At 47.3% G+C, this 16,612-nt stretch overlaps 1 protein-coding gene across 4 annotated transcripts in view; it reads left to right on the forward strand.

The window, feature by feature from the left end:
- Positions 1 to 2,244: 2,244 nt before the first annotated feature.
- Positions 2,245 to 16,612, forward strand: part of LOC141492972 (inosine-5'-monophosphate dehydrogenase 1) — a 35,096-nt gene continuing 20,728 nt past the window's right edge. For 3 of the 4 annotated variants that reach the window (XR_012470093.1, XM_074193757.1, XM_074193758.1), the window contains exons 1-13: positions 2,245 to 2,427; positions 4,396 to 4,444; positions 8,365 to 8,466; positions 8,620 to 8,694; positions 9,018 to 9,224; positions 9,410 to 9,497; positions 10,611 to 10,810; positions 10,991 to 11,081; positions 11,322 to 11,417; positions 13,245 to 13,388; positions 13,863 to 14,007; positions 15,935 to 16,078; positions 16,185 to 16,268. Coding sequence is in view for 3 of the 4 variants with exons in the window: in XM_074193757.1 (XP_074049858.1) it covers positions 2,330 to 2,427; positions 4,396 to 4,444; positions 8,365 to 8,466; positions 8,620 to 8,694; positions 9,018 to 9,224; positions 9,410 to 9,497; positions 10,611 to 10,810; positions 10,991 to 11,081; positions 11,322 to 11,417; positions 13,245 to 13,388; positions 13,863 to 14,007; positions 15,935 to 16,078; positions 16,185 to 16,268 (1,523 nt within the window). In the remaining variant the exon portion in view is untranslated. Of the gene's footprint in view, positions 2,428 to 4,395; positions 4,445 to 4,478; positions 5,356 to 8,364; positions 8,467 to 8,619; positions 8,695 to 9,017; positions 9,225 to 9,409; positions 9,498 to 10,610; positions 10,811 to 10,990; positions 11,082 to 11,321; positions 11,418 to 13,244; positions 13,389 to 13,862; positions 14,008 to 15,934; positions 16,079 to 16,184; positions 16,269 to 16,612 lie in introns of those variants that run through there. The other variant, XM_074193759.1, reaches the window with a different exon arrangement.

The following is a 16,612-nucleotide window of genomic DNA, read 5'->3' on the forward strand; positions in this document are numbered from 1 at the left end:
AGCTCCAGAGCTTCAGCTGATAATCTTGGTTCCAGTTTCAGAAATTTAGACCTAGAGAAACCTTTGACTTTTCAGAGGAGGAAAAAGATCCATAGAGATTAAGGGACTTGTCCAGGCAAAGCACTGGGATTTACAGTCAAGAAGAACCTAGTTCAAATTCAGCTTCAGGAATTTACTAGCTGGGTAATCTTGAGCTTAACTTTTGTCTCCTTCAGTTTCCTTTATCTGTAAAATGTGGATAATTACATTACTTTACCTTCCAGAGTTGTGAGGATCAAGTGAGATAATCGAAAAGTGCTAAATGTTAGTTATTATTTTTATTATGCAGGCAGTAAGTAGCTGGACCCAGATCCTTTGACTCCATAGCCAATAATTCTTTCCCCACCATACTCCAGTACCCAGCCCTTTCTTCTTTTTCTGCAGTGGTAGAAGCTTAAGTATCCTTGGCTCTCAGCCTGGGCTTGGTCCTTGCACTGACAACCAGCAGCACTGACCACTGGACCACCAGTGAACTGTGAACTTCTAGAAGCATACTCCTTGGCCCAAGTGATCATAGAATGTGTGAGCCATGAGCTTTGGAAAGCCTTAGGAAACCTAGATTGTTGCCATAAGTGAAGGTAGTAGGAAGGTGAGAGTCTCAACCTCATGGGCCTCAAGTTCCCTTAACTGTAAACTGTGGGGGCTGCTCTCAATGGTTCTTTTCCATTTCCAGTTATCCTTGATTTAATTAGGTTTTGGGTGCCCTCAGTATCTAGGCTCCATTCTGCCCCCTCCAACCCTCCAATGCACTCTGACCTTGCACAGATGGTGGGAAGAGCCTGTGTTTTCCCAGCAGGTTCCCTGGAGGTGTCATTAACGGGAGCTGGGCATCCCAGGTTGGAGGCCACGACTCCCCTAGAGAACCTTCTGCCATCACACTACCACCACACTATCACAGAGTAAACAAAACTCAGAGTGTCCCTTGGGGACCAGAGGTCTGTGTTAGGCAGGAGCAAAAGAGCCCGGCAGCTTACCTTCCTACCCCTTTACTCAGGGTTAAAATGTGATGTCCAGGGCTGCTCTGAATGTGACCAGGCCAGCCTGATGACCAGATCCTGGGTCTGGTCCTTTTTGCCATTTCTTTTACTTCCAAACATATAGATTTAGAACTGAAAGAGGCCATCTAGACCAACCCCCACATTTTTCAATGAGGATAAAGAGGCCCACAGGGTGTAAGTGACTTCGGAGACTATAGGGCAGAGACAGAGGGAAGGTTTGAACTGGATATTCTTTACCTCCAAGGTGCGAGGTAGGGTCTAGGAAAAGTCAATCGAATCATCCGGTTGATGGTGAGGCTGGAATCCCTCCTGTAAGACTCGGGCCAGGGAGGTAGGAACTAGGAGGAGTCAATGCGATCCTCTGGTTGCTTGTGTGGCCACAAGTCGTAATGTGAGAGGCACCCGGGCATCCTCGAGAACCCGGGCTTGACTTTGCTTTCTGGACAAGAACTAGCCGTTTTCTCCTAAGTTACTGCGAAAGTTGGGAGCCCTCGACTCAGAAGGAAACCAAAGATCAGGCCATCAGAGCAGAAGCGCTCCGGATCGGTCCTTGCTGGGTCCCAGGGATGGTGAGCAGGGCCACGGGAGGCAGGAGGACCGAGCCGGGCCACCTCTCGGCCTTCCCCGGGAGGGCCGGGCGCGGCTCGGTGCGGGGTCAGCCCCTCCAGCGCCCCGCACCCGTGGCCCCGCGGGCCCCGGCGGGCAGGTGCCGTTGGAGCTGGGCTCCCCATCTGCGCGCTGAGGCGGGGCCCGGCCCCGAGCTGGTGGTCCCCCCATCCGGAGTCCGGGGGCGCCCCCCAGCCCCGCCCGCTGACGCGGCAGTTTGCCCCGGGGCTGGGAGGAGCGGGGGAGCCGCCGCCCCCCGACCCCACCCAAGCCCGGGGTCCGGGGTCCGGGCTCCTGCTGGGGCGGCCCCCCGCGGAGGGCGGGGCGGGGCGGCGGCCCCCCGCGGGGGGCGGGGCGGGGCGGGGCGCGCCGGGGGCGGGGCGCGGCGCTGCCCGGCCCCTTCCTCCGAGCCTTCCTCCTCCCGGCGCCGGCCTCCCGCCGCCCCCTCCTCCTCTGCCCTCCCGGGCCGCCTCCTCGCGCCCCCAGGCCCGGGCCCGCGCGCGCCGCCCGGAGCCGGGACTCGCCGCCGGGGCCCCTTTGTGCGGCGCGGCCCGGCCCGGGAGCGGCGGCCGAGCCGGGCCCGGCGCCGCGGGCGGCCCCGCCGCAGCCCCCGGCCCGGCCGGGAGGCGCCCCAGCGTTGCGGCCGCGCGCTCGGGCGTTGATGCCGGCCCCGCTCTCCCGGCAGCATGGCGGACTACCTGATCAGCGGCGGCACCGGCTACGTGCCCGAGGACGGGCTCACGGCGCAGCAGCTCTTCGCCATCGCCGACGGCCTCACCTACAAGTAAGTCCGCGCGGCCCCGGGCCGGGCCCGGGGGCAGGTGCACAGGTGGCCGGGCCCCCCGGGGCACTGTCCGGATGAGGCCGCGGGGGGGGGGCGCCCCGAGCCGCCCTTGGCCTTCTCCCCGCGGGGCCCCACCGGGGCGGGCGAGCCGGTGATGGGCCCGGCGCCCCTGCCCCGCGCGGTGGGGGGACGTGGGAGGGCCCCCGGCCCAGCCCCGGCCCGGGCCTTAGCTCCACGCTCCGTGACTGGGGCCAGGGGACCCTGAAGGCCGTTTCTAAGCCCCCGAACCGGGCCAAGTGCTGGGAAGTTGGGTCCTGCCGGGGCCCGGCCTTGGAGCCCTGGGCACTGTGGTGGGAGCACAGACTGGTGGCCCCCCTCGCTCCATAGAGCCCCCTGTGTTGGAAGGATGGGTGGCATACACCTGAGTTTGGGGTGACAGACTAGAACACCCTGATCCGCTTGTTAGGATCCCTAGATCCTAAAGAAGCTGGAAGACTCCCCTCCTCGTTTATTCAGTGTCTTTTTTGAAAACCCCCAGGTTTAAGAAAAGGGGGAAGGTCCAAACTGGACACCCCCGTAAGACAGCTTGGAACAGGAATGCTGGAAGTGTGGTGCTGTCACTGCTGGGAAGGGTTGGGTTGGGTTCCCTCTACATTCTAGCTTTCAGTTTTCTTCTCAAGTTCACCAGGGCCACAGCACCTGCAAGCCTGGGTTTGTGGAAAGGGCGCCTGTTTGTTCCTGCCGGAGTCTGATGTGGCACCTTTCTCAGACGTGGCTCCGCTTGGGCCACTTTGCTTAACCCTGTGGGGAGTGGCTCCAGGGCTTTGCTTTTGGGTGTGTCTGGGAGGCTGTGTATTCTGTTAAGGTTTATGTTGCCTCGGCCCTAGGGTTCTGGCTTGGTACCCATCCTCTTTCTAATTTAAAAAAATTACACCCGTTGGAGTAAATTACCCCCTCCCCTTAAACCCCTGAGCCTTGGCACTCTGCTCTCTGCCCCACCATCCTGAACCATCTCCAACCAGTAAGAGCCCATCTGAAATAATTTCTAGTCTTCCTTTCGATCCATGTTCTTTCCTAATCACTCAAAATTCCTCCTTCCTTGTTGCAACCATGATCCTATTCGGATCTCTGCATTTTCTGGGACTAAAAGCATTTCTCTGTTTTGTTTAGATCATGCTTTTTAAACTCAGGTTCAGTGTCCTACTCTGACACTGACTGTAAAACTGGATGAGTCATTTGGTAGCCTTTCGGGGTCCCCTGGCAGCTCAGCCTAGGAATGAACCAAAACTGCTGATCTGCTTGGGTGATGAGAGCTTCCCTCGGGACAGGGAGTTCCTCACACAGGTGAAATCACAGGTTTAGACACAAAAATTTGTCTATTGCTATAGACCTAGACAAGGGTGAAGGATTGTTCTCAAGGCAGCTCTTGGGCTCCCCCCCCCCTTTTAATGTCCCAAATTGTATTGGGGAAAAAAACCAAGAATAATACAAGATAATCTTCATGTACTGGCCACCCCTTCCCATGGCATGCCATATAACAGCCTCCTGAAACTAGTTGGAATTTTGCAAATCCAACTGACAGGGAAACAGTACATATTTCTTTACTGTCACAGTCTGAAATCAATCAACAAACACTTATTAAACCCCTACTGTGTATCAGGCAAAGGGGAAACAGTTCTGGGCCTCACAAGTAGTTGGACTGCTTCCCTGCAGCCTAAGGGAACTTGGGAGAGAGGGGCAGAGGAACTGCTGCCAGCCACAAATGCCACCTCAGCTTTTTAGTTCTTGGCATCCACTCTGGGCAGTGGGCATGGCCCATATAGGATGTTTGAGAGATGTGGGTAGAGGAGGCCATCCTTTTTTTGGTGACCTTTGTAATGTTAAGGATGACTTTCATTTGAAAGGACTTTCTTTTCTTCCTGCCTCCACTCCCCATTTAGTAATCATAGCTTATCTATATTTCAACAGTGATTTCCTGATCCTGCCAGGATTCATAGACTTCACAGCTGATGAGGTGGTAAGTGTCTCTTTCTTTGTGGGTTTACTATTTTGTTTTGGGAATGAGAGTAAGAGACACTTAAGAGCTTCCCCATTTGATTTCTTACAAGTGGAAAGGGGTCCCTGGTCCTCAGACTAAGGCTTAGATCTCCTAAGGACTCTGTCATCTTGCCAGGACAAAAATCTACCCTGCTTGGAGCCTGTCCAGAGGACTTTTTTTTTGCCTTTGGTTTTAAAGGCTTTCATCTTTCCCTACTTCTCCAGACTTCTGTTAATTCCCTGGCATTCAACCTCCTGGACCTTTCAGGGTTCCTGAACCAGCTTTTCTCCTTACATCCAGAGTACTTACTTCAACCCTAATTATCTGTTCCTCTTCTTCTGCACTGTCATCATGGTCCTGGCTCTGACTTCTCTTTTGTCCTGCTACCCCCAAGTCTTAATGAACTCCAAACCATGAGAGTGCATTTTCCCTCAGAGTTTATTTACCAGAAAAAAGAGAATACACAAATTTAGACATAATACACCATGGTTAAGCTAAAATTAGAAGCCATGTGCCATAGGCCGGTCCAAGAACCCCTGCATTACTACTTAGCCCCAGCAATTCTCTAAAACTTAGTTTCTGAGAAATTTTATATCTGAGGTTTTTTGGAAGCAGTCAAGGTTAAGTGCCCTCCTAAGTCCATTCTTTTTGCCATCTAGCTGCCCCATCTATTTTAATATAAAGGAAGTACGTTTTTTCCCCTGGGTTTTCCCCCTCAATCAGTGAAATCACAATTCTGGTTAAATAAAAAAAGGCAATTAATTAAATGCAATGAATAGAAACTCTATGGTATCTATTTCCTGAGTTACTCTGTTCTTACTGCAGCTCTACAACCTCCTTTTCTTCAAGAGAATCATTTCTTCATCCCCACATCCTGTCATGGAAAAGAGGTTCTGGATTTGTGGTCTGATAATTTAAATTCAGTCTTATCCCTTTACTCCTAGCTTATTGATCATAGAAAAGGGATTTAATCTTATCTGGAATCTTCTTAACTGTAAAATGATGGTAATAGGGATGAGACGATTTCTTTAGATCATGATAGAGAGCTCTCTAAGGGATGATCAGTCTTATTTGGCTCCTTTATTAATTTATTAATCCCTTCCCTTGATTAAATCATTTATCCTTCTAATCCCAAATTCATTTTTAACTGATTAGGAAATTTTCTGATTGAGTTTTTCAGGTTTTTCACCCTGTCCTTAACACCTGTAATTAATGATTGCATAACTAACTTCTTCCCACATCAACAGATATGGAAGGAAATACAAATGGGTAGCTGGTGACCCCCCCCCTTCTAACACACAAGTAGAATAAATTAACCAAACATAAATCATCTACCCATAAAGTCCATACCTAAAATTGTGTCTGATATTTAATAAATGCTTATTGAAGGATTGAGTGATTCCATTAGCCTGGTGAGTTGAGGATGCTTGAAGAGACTGGGCTTAAATTCACCCACTGAGTACATAAATAGTAAGTGTTTGGACTTCCTTGGAGTGATTGAAGGAAAAACCCTACCTCAGGGATACAGATGTGACCCAGGATGGTATTGGTAAGACCTGAATTCCCAAAGCAGAATTAGTATGTGTGTCTGCCTTTCAAAAAAGGGATAGAGGGGGTGGCTAGGTGGTACAGTGAATAGAGCACCAGCCTTGGAGTCAGGAGTACCTGGGTTCAAATCCAACCTCAGATACTTAATAATTACCTAGCCTTGTGGTCTTTGGCAAGCCACTTAGCCCCATTGCCTTGAAAAACCTTAAAAAAGGTGGGGGGGGAAATAGAGCTGGAAAAGATTTAGAGAACTGTCAGTCTTTTTGTTTCTAGTCATTCCTGACTCTTTCTGATCTCATTTGATCCCCCCCTTTTTTTTTGCAGAGATAATGAAGTAGTTTGCCATTTTCTTTTCCAGCTCATTTTCCAGCTGGAAAACCAAGTTAAGTGACTTGCCCAGGGTCATACAGCTAATTAATATCTAAGACCAGATTTGAATTCAGGCAAATACATCTTCCTGACTCCAGAGCTGGCACTGTATCTACTGTGCCACTTAGCAGTAGATGGTTTAGAGATCTTCCTTTCCACCAAAAAACCAACCTCCGCCCCCCAGCAGCAAAGAAACCAATTCAGCAATCCTCAAAAATCCAAAATACCATCAAGAAGCCTTGGGGGGAAGGAGTGGGTATGGGTGGAAGATTTGAAAGAATCAAAATTTTTTAGCCAGGATAGATGAAAGGTTTTTTAAAATATTTTATTAGTTTTCCAATTATATACAATAGTAGTTTCTACCTATTATTTTTTGTAAGGTTTTGAATTTTACAATTTTTCCCCCACTCTTACTTCCCTCCTCCCATCCTCTCACAGATGGCAGTCTGATAATCTTTACATTGTTTCCATGCTGTATATGGATCAAAATTGAATGTGATGAGAGAAATCATATCCTTGAAGAGAAAATAAAATATTAGAAATAGCAAAATTATGTTGTAAATAAGATACTTGTTTTAAAAAAAATTGAAGGTAATAGACTTTGGTCTTTGTTTAAACTCTATGGTTCTTTCTCTGGATACAGGTGGTATTCTCTATCATAGGTACTCTAAAAATGTCCCTTATTATTGAATTGGTGGAATGAGCAAGTCCATTAAGGTTGATCATCACCCCCATGTTGCTATTTGGCTATACAATATTCTGGTTCTGCTCACAGGATAGATGAAAGTTGAGAAGGATGTCTTAGTTTGTTTGGACAGGGTGAAGGTGAATTTATTTACCAAATCACAGTTCATAACTTAGTGGGAAGCTTGAAAGAGGCAGGATTGTATTATTTCTAGGTGAAGGAACTTTGTCCTTCATCTGGTCCCACTCATTTTACTACCCAGTTGTCCAAGGTTGACCATATAGTAATTCAGAAGAGGCTGGATTCTAACTCAGGTTCTCTGCCCTGGAAGCCAATTTTTTTTCCCTGCTACAATATGCTATAATTTTTTGGCAAAAAGAACTGACGTTTCTTTGGAGGTCCAAACCTGTGATCTCCTTGGCAGAAGGAGTTCTTAAGAAGCTCCCTCCTTCCTCTACCAGTACATATTAGCAGCTCTTCTGCATTGTAGAAGGGTCAACAAGGGGTGTGTCTCAATCAAGACTTCACCCCAGGTCTCCTCAACTCCAGAAGGCCAGCTCTAACTCTGGTGTGGCATGACCTTGTGTTTTACAGAGGGATATTTTACATGGGGCTCCTTTACATAGGAGCTTTCCTATGTAAAGCAAAAGATTATCTGAATTCTTTAACATTTCGATGGAACTGTGATCTCACTGATAAGATGTGGATTTTGGTCCATCTTTACCTTCATATTGTGTAAAGCTGCCATACCTTCACCACTCAAAATGCTGGAGGTCTTCCTCCTGTTCATGGTTTTTTGATATCTTCTGTGTGACTTGACCCCTACTTCTTCTGGCCTTTGTCACTTCTTGATCATAGTGGATGTTTCATTCAAAAGCAATATTAAGGGGCAGAGGTATTCAGGACTGATAGATGGTATAGTGGATATTGCCAGACCTGGAGTCAGAAAGACACATCTTCTTGAGTTCAGATCTGCCCTCAGACACTTACTAGATGTGTGACCCTGAGCAAGTCACTTTACCCTGTTGGCCTACTCTAAAAAGAGATAGAGAAGGAAGTGGGGGTGCTAAGAAAGCCCTAAATGAGGTTATACTTCAGCATTCATCTTTAATACAACATTTACCCACCCTCTTATCTCCCATCCCTTTCTGTCCACTTACTGGACTGGTTAGTACTTTTCATGTATTTGATATTGTGGAGAAGGGAAGGGTAAGGGTCCTTAACTAATGCTTTTCCTCTCTACCCTCATACCATACCTTTCCCTCCACTCCCTTATATGCTTACTCTTTGTGTCTAGGATTTGACTTCAGCTCTAACTCGGAAAATCACCCTGAAGACACCATTGATCTCATCCCCTATGGACACTGTAACTGAAGCTGATATGGCCATTGCAATGGCTGTGAGTGGCCCTAGGGAGTGGAGTGGGGAAATAGCAAATTGGAGGCTGTTGGGGAGGGGTGGGTTTTCACTTTGGAAGAATTAAAACTGGGTTACTTGGTGGTATGGGGAGGATCACCTTGTCAATTCTGATTCGGCTCCCCGTTCATTCCAGCTGATGGGTGGCATTGGTTTCATCCACCATAACTGTACTCCTGAGTTCCAGGCCAATGAGGTGCGCAAGGTCAAGGTGAGTATAAGAATCTGGAGAGATCCTAGAACCTGACTAACAGAACAACTTCCATTTGTTGTGTCAGTAGCCAATGGCACACCTCCCTATGACCTTTCACCAACTTTACTTTTAGACACTACCAGGTGCCAACTTTTAGTATCCTGGCTGCTGTATGATAAGGGTGGTGGTGATGGGGGGTGGTGGGGGAGGCAGGTTGTAGAATCATTTCTCTACACATCATAGGTGCAAAGCCTGGGTACCTGCTCATTTAAGCAGGATGTTCTGCCTTCTTCTTATTTGAGTCCAGCCTCATTCCTACCTTATTTCTTTTTTGTATTCAGAAATTTGAACAGGGTTTCATCACAGATCCAGTAGTGTTGAGCCCTTCACACACAGTGGGTGATGTGCTAGAAGCCAAGATGCGGCATGGTTTCTCGGGCATCCCCATCACCGAGACAGGCACCATGGGCAGCAAACTGGTGGGCATCGTTACTTCCCGGGACATAGACTTCCTTGCTGAGAAAGACCATGCGACCTACCTCAGTGAGGTATGTCTGCTGGGCAGGAGTGGGCCATGACCCAAAACATGATATCCTTTAAGGCAGGGCTTGGAAGGACTTGTGCTGGTAGCCCTTGTTTAGGTGACAAAGGATGAGGTTTCTGAGGGAAGTTTCCCCTCCCCTGCTGCTCTCTGACTTAAGAGCAAGCATACTGTTCTACTTCCCCCCAATAGGTGATGACAAATCGGAACGACTTGGTGGTAGCACCAGCAGGTGTGACATTGAAAGAGGCCAATGAGATCCTGCAGCGCAGCAAGAAAGGTACTAGGGGAGCAGCAAACCTAGAAAGCAATGCCAACCCCTTTTCACTTGTTCCACCCCTCCCTGGCCCCTTGCAGTACTCCTATAGGAGGACATAGCTGCCTCTTAGAAGGCTTCAGCCCATAAGAGGCTCAAGCAGCTTGGCTTGAGGGATCTGCCCAGATCTACAGCCCTTCTGTGACATTGCCCTGCTTACCCTCCTTATTAGCAGGAACACAAATATGAGCTCTGCCCCATAGAAGAAGGTGAGGATATCTTAAGGGTGTGTTGAGGGGTATCTCATTCAGCAAGGTGAAAAGCTTTTTGGACTTTATCCATTTTTTAAAATGGACTTTTTTTTGTTATCTCTTGTTATTACATCATCTACATTCCCCCCCCCCCGCCCCACGTCCTTTCCTTTCTTGCCATTCCTTGTAACAAAGAATTTCTTAAAGGAAAAAATTCAGTAAAAGACAATCAACAAAATCTGAAATTTTTATATATAATGTGTGTTTCTCCCCCCACCCATTTCATGCAATGGAGCAGAAGAGATGTTTCCATTTGCATTGTTGTAGTCATTGTATATTTATCATTTTCCTAATTTTTCTTTATTTTGCATCAGTTCATGTGAGTCTTTTGATGCTTCTCTGTATCCATTATGTTTATTATATTTCTTACATTACATTGATATTCCATGGCATTTAAGTACTGCAGACTTTATAAAGATCAGTTATCAGTGTTTCATGGATCTGGCCTGACCATGGGCCACTTCAGGAGTTCCAAGGAGAGGGGCTTGGCTGTGGATCTAGAATGAGTGTTTCATAGTAGACCTTGGAATCTAGGAAAGGAATGACCCAGACCTCAAATTAACTCTCCTCTTTGCTCAAGGATTTTACTCAGAGTAAGCTTGACAAAGGGCAAAAAATTATTCCTTTTGGACACTTTTGGTGCTGCCATCTCACGGAAATCTTTAATGAAGTAAAATGACTCTTCTCACTCACTACTCTCCCCTCCCCCCCCCAAAAAGGAAAGAAAATCTATATTTTCCTAGTCGGTTTATATTTCCTTATCAGTTTCCCTATGGAAACTTATAAACCTTTACACACTTCATGTACTCCCATATTTCCATGCCAGGAAAACTGCCTATTGTTAATGACAGTGATGAACTGGTAGCCATCATTGCCCGGACTGACCTGAAGAAGAACCGGGATTATCCCCTGGCCTCCAAGGATGCCCACAAGCAGTTGCTCTGTGGAGCTGCTGTGGGCACCCGGGAAGATGACAAATACCGCCTGGACTTGCTTACTCAGGCGGGTGCTGACGTCATTGTGCTGGTGAGAGTGGTGAAAAGAGCCACCTGGGAAGTAAGGTGCCATGTGGAGGGGAGGTTCCTGGGGGGAGCCCTCTCAGAGTTTGGGCTTAGGGATTTTACAAGCCCACATGCCAGGTAAGGGGATTCCTTGGCTTGGTGGGAGGAGGTGGGGCCTGAGACCCCTATTTGTCTCTTCTTCAAGGACTCATCTCAAGGGAATTCAGTGTATCAGATTGCTATGGTGCACTACATCAAGCAGAAGTACCCCCAACTGCAGGTGATTGGTGGGAATGGTGAGTCTGGGGTCCCCTTTTTTCTCATGGTCTCCCTCCTTCCCAGTTTCTTTCCTTTCTTCCTCCAGATTTCCTAGAGCTTGGCATGTCTTCATGAAGTGGGGGTGGTAGTTGTCCCCAGATTCTTACCTAGTCTGTGTCCTCTTGTCAGTGGGATGTTTCTCATGGGGAAGGGGGCCTCATAGTCATGGGCAAGAATGCATATCCAGATATTCATTTTTCCCGTGCCCCTGCCCACAGTGGTGACGGCTGCGCAGGCTAAGAACCTGATCGATGCTGGTGTGGATGGGCTTCGTGTAGGCATGGGCTGTGGCTCCATCTGTATCACCCAGGAAGGTGAGTGTCAGCCCTATGTTGATCCCTCATGATCAGGTATCATTGTCACCAAACCCAGCTCCTTCAGAAAGGACAGCCAGGTAACACTGGCCTTCGTATGTGTTTGTGTGTGTGTGTGTGTGTGTGTGTGTGTGCAGAGTGAGAGGGGTTCTGATACTCCCCATAAGGAGATTGTTCCTGGCAAGTGGTTCCTTCTTGTGTTTAATAGTCAAGCACTGACCATTGGGATGCTTTAGATACTCATGGATTCCCCCATATTGTTTATGAGTTTGTTCTTTTTTTATTTGTTTGTTTTGTAGGTTTTTGCAAGGCAAATGGGGTTAAGTGGTTTGTCCAAGGCCACACAGCTAGGTAATTATTAAGTGTCTGAGGCTGGATTTGAACCCAGCTACCCTTGACTCCAGGGCCGGTGCTTTATCCACTGCGCCACCTAGCCGCCTCAAGTTTACTCTTTTTTTAAAACAAGGTTGGAGGTGCTTTTGGGGGATAACATGCTTGTTAATTGAAAAAGAAAATTCAAAATTAAGAACAAAGAAATAGCACCCATTTGAAGTTAGAAGAACAAGTTCAAATTTTGGTACTTAGAATACTTAGAAACCACATCACCTTGAATAAGTCATTAATATCTGGTATTCAGATTTTTTACTGGTAAAATGTTGGGACAATATTCAGTCTTGTATTATCTCTTCTGTCCTAATATTCCATGACATAGAAATATCTGGCAATGAGGGAATTTGAAATGGAAAGAACTGAGATCTCCTTTGGACCTTTGTAGGGGTTCATCTCTGGGATCTGGGGTCTTAGTGTTCCCCTGCATCAGCATTGTAGCTAGGTGGGCATTGCTCTTCCCCTTCTTCTTTGCTCATTGACCAATGCTTGTTAGCAATGGAAGAGATCTTACAAACCATTGAGCCCCACTCCCTCATTTTTACAGCAGAGTAAACTGAGGTACAGAGGAGTGCAGTGATACCACTACTAAGTATCTGAGTAAGAATTTTAACTCAGGGATGTGTTAGCATTTGCTAGACAGGAAAGTGTGGGACTTGAAGATCCAAATTGGAATCCTGCTTCTGACACTTAAGTCATCCTAGGAGTCACTTTATAGTGCTCTGTGTGTCTTGGTTTACCCATCTCTCAAGTGGGTAGGATAATAGGCCTTCATTGGGTTTTGATAAGGATCAAATAAATTGACAGGTAGAAAGTGCTGCCAGCCATCACACCATGGATGCTAGTTATTAGTATAGTTATTGTTACTAGAAATGATGATAAGAATGATAATATTCTCTAAGGGTTTGGAGATGTTTAGCTACCTGGTCTGTATTTTGAAAACCACCAGCCATAGTCCCCATATATATACGTGTGTGTGTGTGAGTGTGTGTGTGTGTCCTCTGCCCCCCCACCTTACATGGTAAAGCTCCTTACCGTAGGAGAGTCCCTAGGGAAATGAGCCTGAACTCCAGCTAGCAAAGATCTCTGGAGCTGAGCCTACCATCTCTCTCTTCTCTCCCAACAACGTTGTTAATTAATAATAATAAGTTATTATTATTATTATTAACTAGTATTGTCTAGTGCTTTAAGGTCACAAAGCACTGTATCTGTGTTAACTCATATGCTCCTTGCAGCAACCTGATGAGGGAGATGTTGTTTTTAACCCCATTTACAGATGGGGATACTGAGACAGAGAAAAGTTAAAATGATTCTCCCAGGGTCACATAGCTGTTGACAACATTCAGACTTGGTCTTCCTGATTCCAAGGACTGTGCTTACCTACCCAACCACCTAGCTTCTTCTTATGTCTCTTTCTTTTACCATGTTTTCTCCTGGCAGTGATGGCATGTGGTCGACCTCAGGGCACTGCTGTGTACAAGGTGGCAGAATATGCCCGTCGCTTTGGAGTCCCTGTCATTGCTGATGGTGGGATTCAGACGGTGGGTCACGTGGTCAAGGCCTTGGCCCTTGGAGCCTCCACAGGTGACTGGATGGAAGAGGGAGGGAAGGAGGGGAAGAAGGAAAACCAGTAGGGTTAGTTGATTTATTTTATTTTATTTTATTTTAAATTTATCTGTCTAGTATTTTTTTACCTTGGTTACATGTAAAAACAATTCTTAGCATTCATTTTTATAACTTTTGAATTCCAAATTATCTCCCTTCCTTCCTCTCCACTCCTCATTGAGAAAACAAGCAATTTGATATAAGTGTGTAGTTATGCAAAACACTTCCATAATGATCATGTTGTAAAAGAAAACATAGCAAAGCAAGCTTCCCCCCCCCAAAAAAAAAAAACACCTCAAGGAAAATAAAATCAGAAAAAGTATGCTGCATCATAAAGGGATGGGTTAACTTGTAAAGGGCTTGGGAGGCTAGCTTCTCGGTCTGTTGGGAATGGGAGGTGAAGGGGGAAGCAGGTATCCAGACATCTGATTCTCATCTCTCACACTTCCACAGTGATGATGGGCTCCTTGCTGGCAGCTACCACAGAAGCCCCTGGTGAGTACTTTTTCTCCGATGGGGTACGACTCAAGAAGTACCGGGGCATGGGTTCCCTGGATGCTATGGAAAAGAGTAGTAGCAGTCAGAAGAGATATTTCAGGTAGGTGCTTCCCTCCCTCCTGGGTACCCACTGCTGCCTGCAGTCACTGTGGGCAAAGGTAGAGCCTGCTTTGTAACTGATTAGCAATAGGCAGCTTTCCTTTTAGGGGACAGGGAGGAAAGGCTAGAGGGTCTTTAAAAACAAAACACAAACCTATCTTACTGATGCTAAAGTTCTTTTCTGGGGTGGGGAGGATAATGGGAAGGCAAGACCTGTATTTCATTGGTATAAAGAATATAAAGAGAATAAAAGAATTTAATATATATAGAGAAGAAAGAATATAAAAGAATAAAGAGAAGTAGCTCTTTAATATTTTTTTTTAATTTTGAGTTTCATATTCTTTCTCTATTCACTGGGAAGGCAAAGCAGTTTGATATCAGTTATATGTGTGAAGTCATGTAGAGCATATTTATTTTTAGTATTCGTTAAAAGAAATTTTTTTGAGGAAACTTCTTCAGCCAAATGTCTTAGAATGCAAGATGAAGTGACTGGGGTAGGTGGTCCAGTGGACAGAGCACTAGTCAGAGGACCCGAGTTCAAATTTGACCCTAGACACGCTTACTAGCTATATGACCCTGGACAAGTCACTTAACCACAAATAGCCTCCCAAAAAACAAAGAGGGGAAAAAAAAGATTTAAGTGACAGATGGAGAATCATTTAGTCAGTCTTAGTATTACTCTCAAAGGCCGGCTCCTTAGCTATTCATCATCAGTGCTGCCTCTTATTGGTGCTTTCTTAAAGATCATTTCCCAGTGATTCCTTTCCCCTCAACCCCTCTGTAATCCCCCCCCATCTCTTGACTGAGGGGTGGGAAGCATGCTTCTTCTCTGACTCATGACTCATACCATCAGATCTATTCAAAGAAGAACTCAGTATCAGATGTGTTTGCCAGTCTGCTCCTGGCCATTTTCTCACGTCACTCCGCCAACAATCGTTAAGTTACATGTGAGAGGACAGCATTGCAGCTTCAGGTGTTAGAAAAGGCCTCCTATACAAGATGAGATTTAGGTTGGATTTGGAAGCCACCAGGTGGCTCAGTGGTGGAGGTGAAGGGGCAGGGCAGCCCAGGCCTGGGTCAGCCAGCTCTATTCAGTGGAGTGGGAGTAGTGGAAGGTGCCTGGAGAGGTAGGAGGAGGGTCTGGTTATTTGTTGTTGTTCAGTTGTGTCTGACTCTTCATGACCTTTTTGGTGCTTTCCTTGCATAGATACTGGAGTGGTTTGCCATATTCTTCTCCATCTCATTTTATGGATGAGGAAGCCAAGACATTCAGGGTTAAGTGACACAGCTAGTAGCTACCTGAGCGTAGATTTGAACCCAGGTCTTCCTGACTCCAGGCTATGCTCTGTCCTAGTTGCCTCTAGGCATGAGGCAGAAATGATTAAATGTCAAATCAATAGTTGATCCTGAGATGATCAGGAGCCTCTGAGCTCCCTTTAGAAGGTTTGCTAGCCCTTTGTTGTACAGTGGGATAGTACAGTGGGACTTGCAGCCGAGTGATGGATGAATCAGAGTAGGGAAGAGCCTGGAGGCGAGAAGTGATGAGGTGTGTGGGGTGGTGGCTGTAGGAGGCAGGGAAGGCAAGGACAAGACTCCATGGATTGGAGAAGGGAGGAGTCAAGGATGTCATCATGTTTCTGAGCTGGGCCTGCAAGATGGTGGTGCCCTCAACCATCATGGGGAAGCCCAGAAGAAGGTAGGAGTTGGGGAAAATGATGTGCTCTGGAGGTGCATGGCCTCCTCCCCAGAGTGGGCCAGTTCAGAGGCATGGCTCTGATCCCGGAGTCTTTGCCATCCTGCTTTAGCGGGGCTCCTGCCTCAAGTCTCTTGCCCATTCCAGGCCATCTTTGACTCAGCTTCCAGGTGAGAGAGAAGGCAGGGATTCAAGGCAGGAAAGGGTCCTGAGTTCTCTTCTTTGCTCCATACAGTGAGGGGGACAAGGTGAAAGTTGCCCAGGGTGTCTCGGGGTCCATTCAAGACAAAGGCTCCATCCAGAAGTTTGTGCCCTACCTCATCGCTGGCATCCAACATGGCTGTCAGGATATTGGTGCCCGAAGTCTCTCTGTCCTGCGGTCAGTACTCCTTGCTGGGGAGAGAGGTGGTGTGGTGGGCAGGTGAAAGGTGGGCTTCTCTGACTCTTGAAACTTAGCCTTTGCTTCCCTTCCCCTGCTTCCCCAGATCCATGATGTATTCTGGAGAGCTTAAGTTTGAGAAGCGAACGATGTCAGCTCAGATCGAAGGCGGCGTCCACGGCCTCCATTCGTAAGTGTGGGGCTCTTCCCTGTCCAAGCCTGGCGATAATGGGGCCTCACCCCAAAGTTGGAGGGAAGGCTCCTGCATTAGCTGCTTAGTTCCAAAGCCTATCCAGGTGCATCCTCAGGTTGGCTCCATCCATGCCAGGAAGCTCCCGCCCACTCTGGGATTCCCCATGGACTAGATCTTTGACCCCCTAATCAAGGCCTTTCCCTTCCTTCTTTGGCATAAGAATGGTAGGTATGGCCACCTAGTTCTTCCCCCAATACATAGATGTGGCTCAGCCTCAGGAGCTTGGTGGCTGGCAGCAGGAGAGCTGGGGCTGCTGTGGGCTAATGGTGCTGGGCTCTTGC

This window comes from Macrotis lagotis, chromosome 7 (assembly GCF_037893015.1).
Source record: "Macrotis lagotis isolate mMagLag1 chromosome 7, bilby.v1.9.chrom.fasta, whole genome shotgun sequence".
Taxonomy (NCBI): Eukaryota; Metazoa; Chordata; class Mammalia; order Peramelemorphia; family Peramelidae; genus Macrotis; species Macrotis lagotis.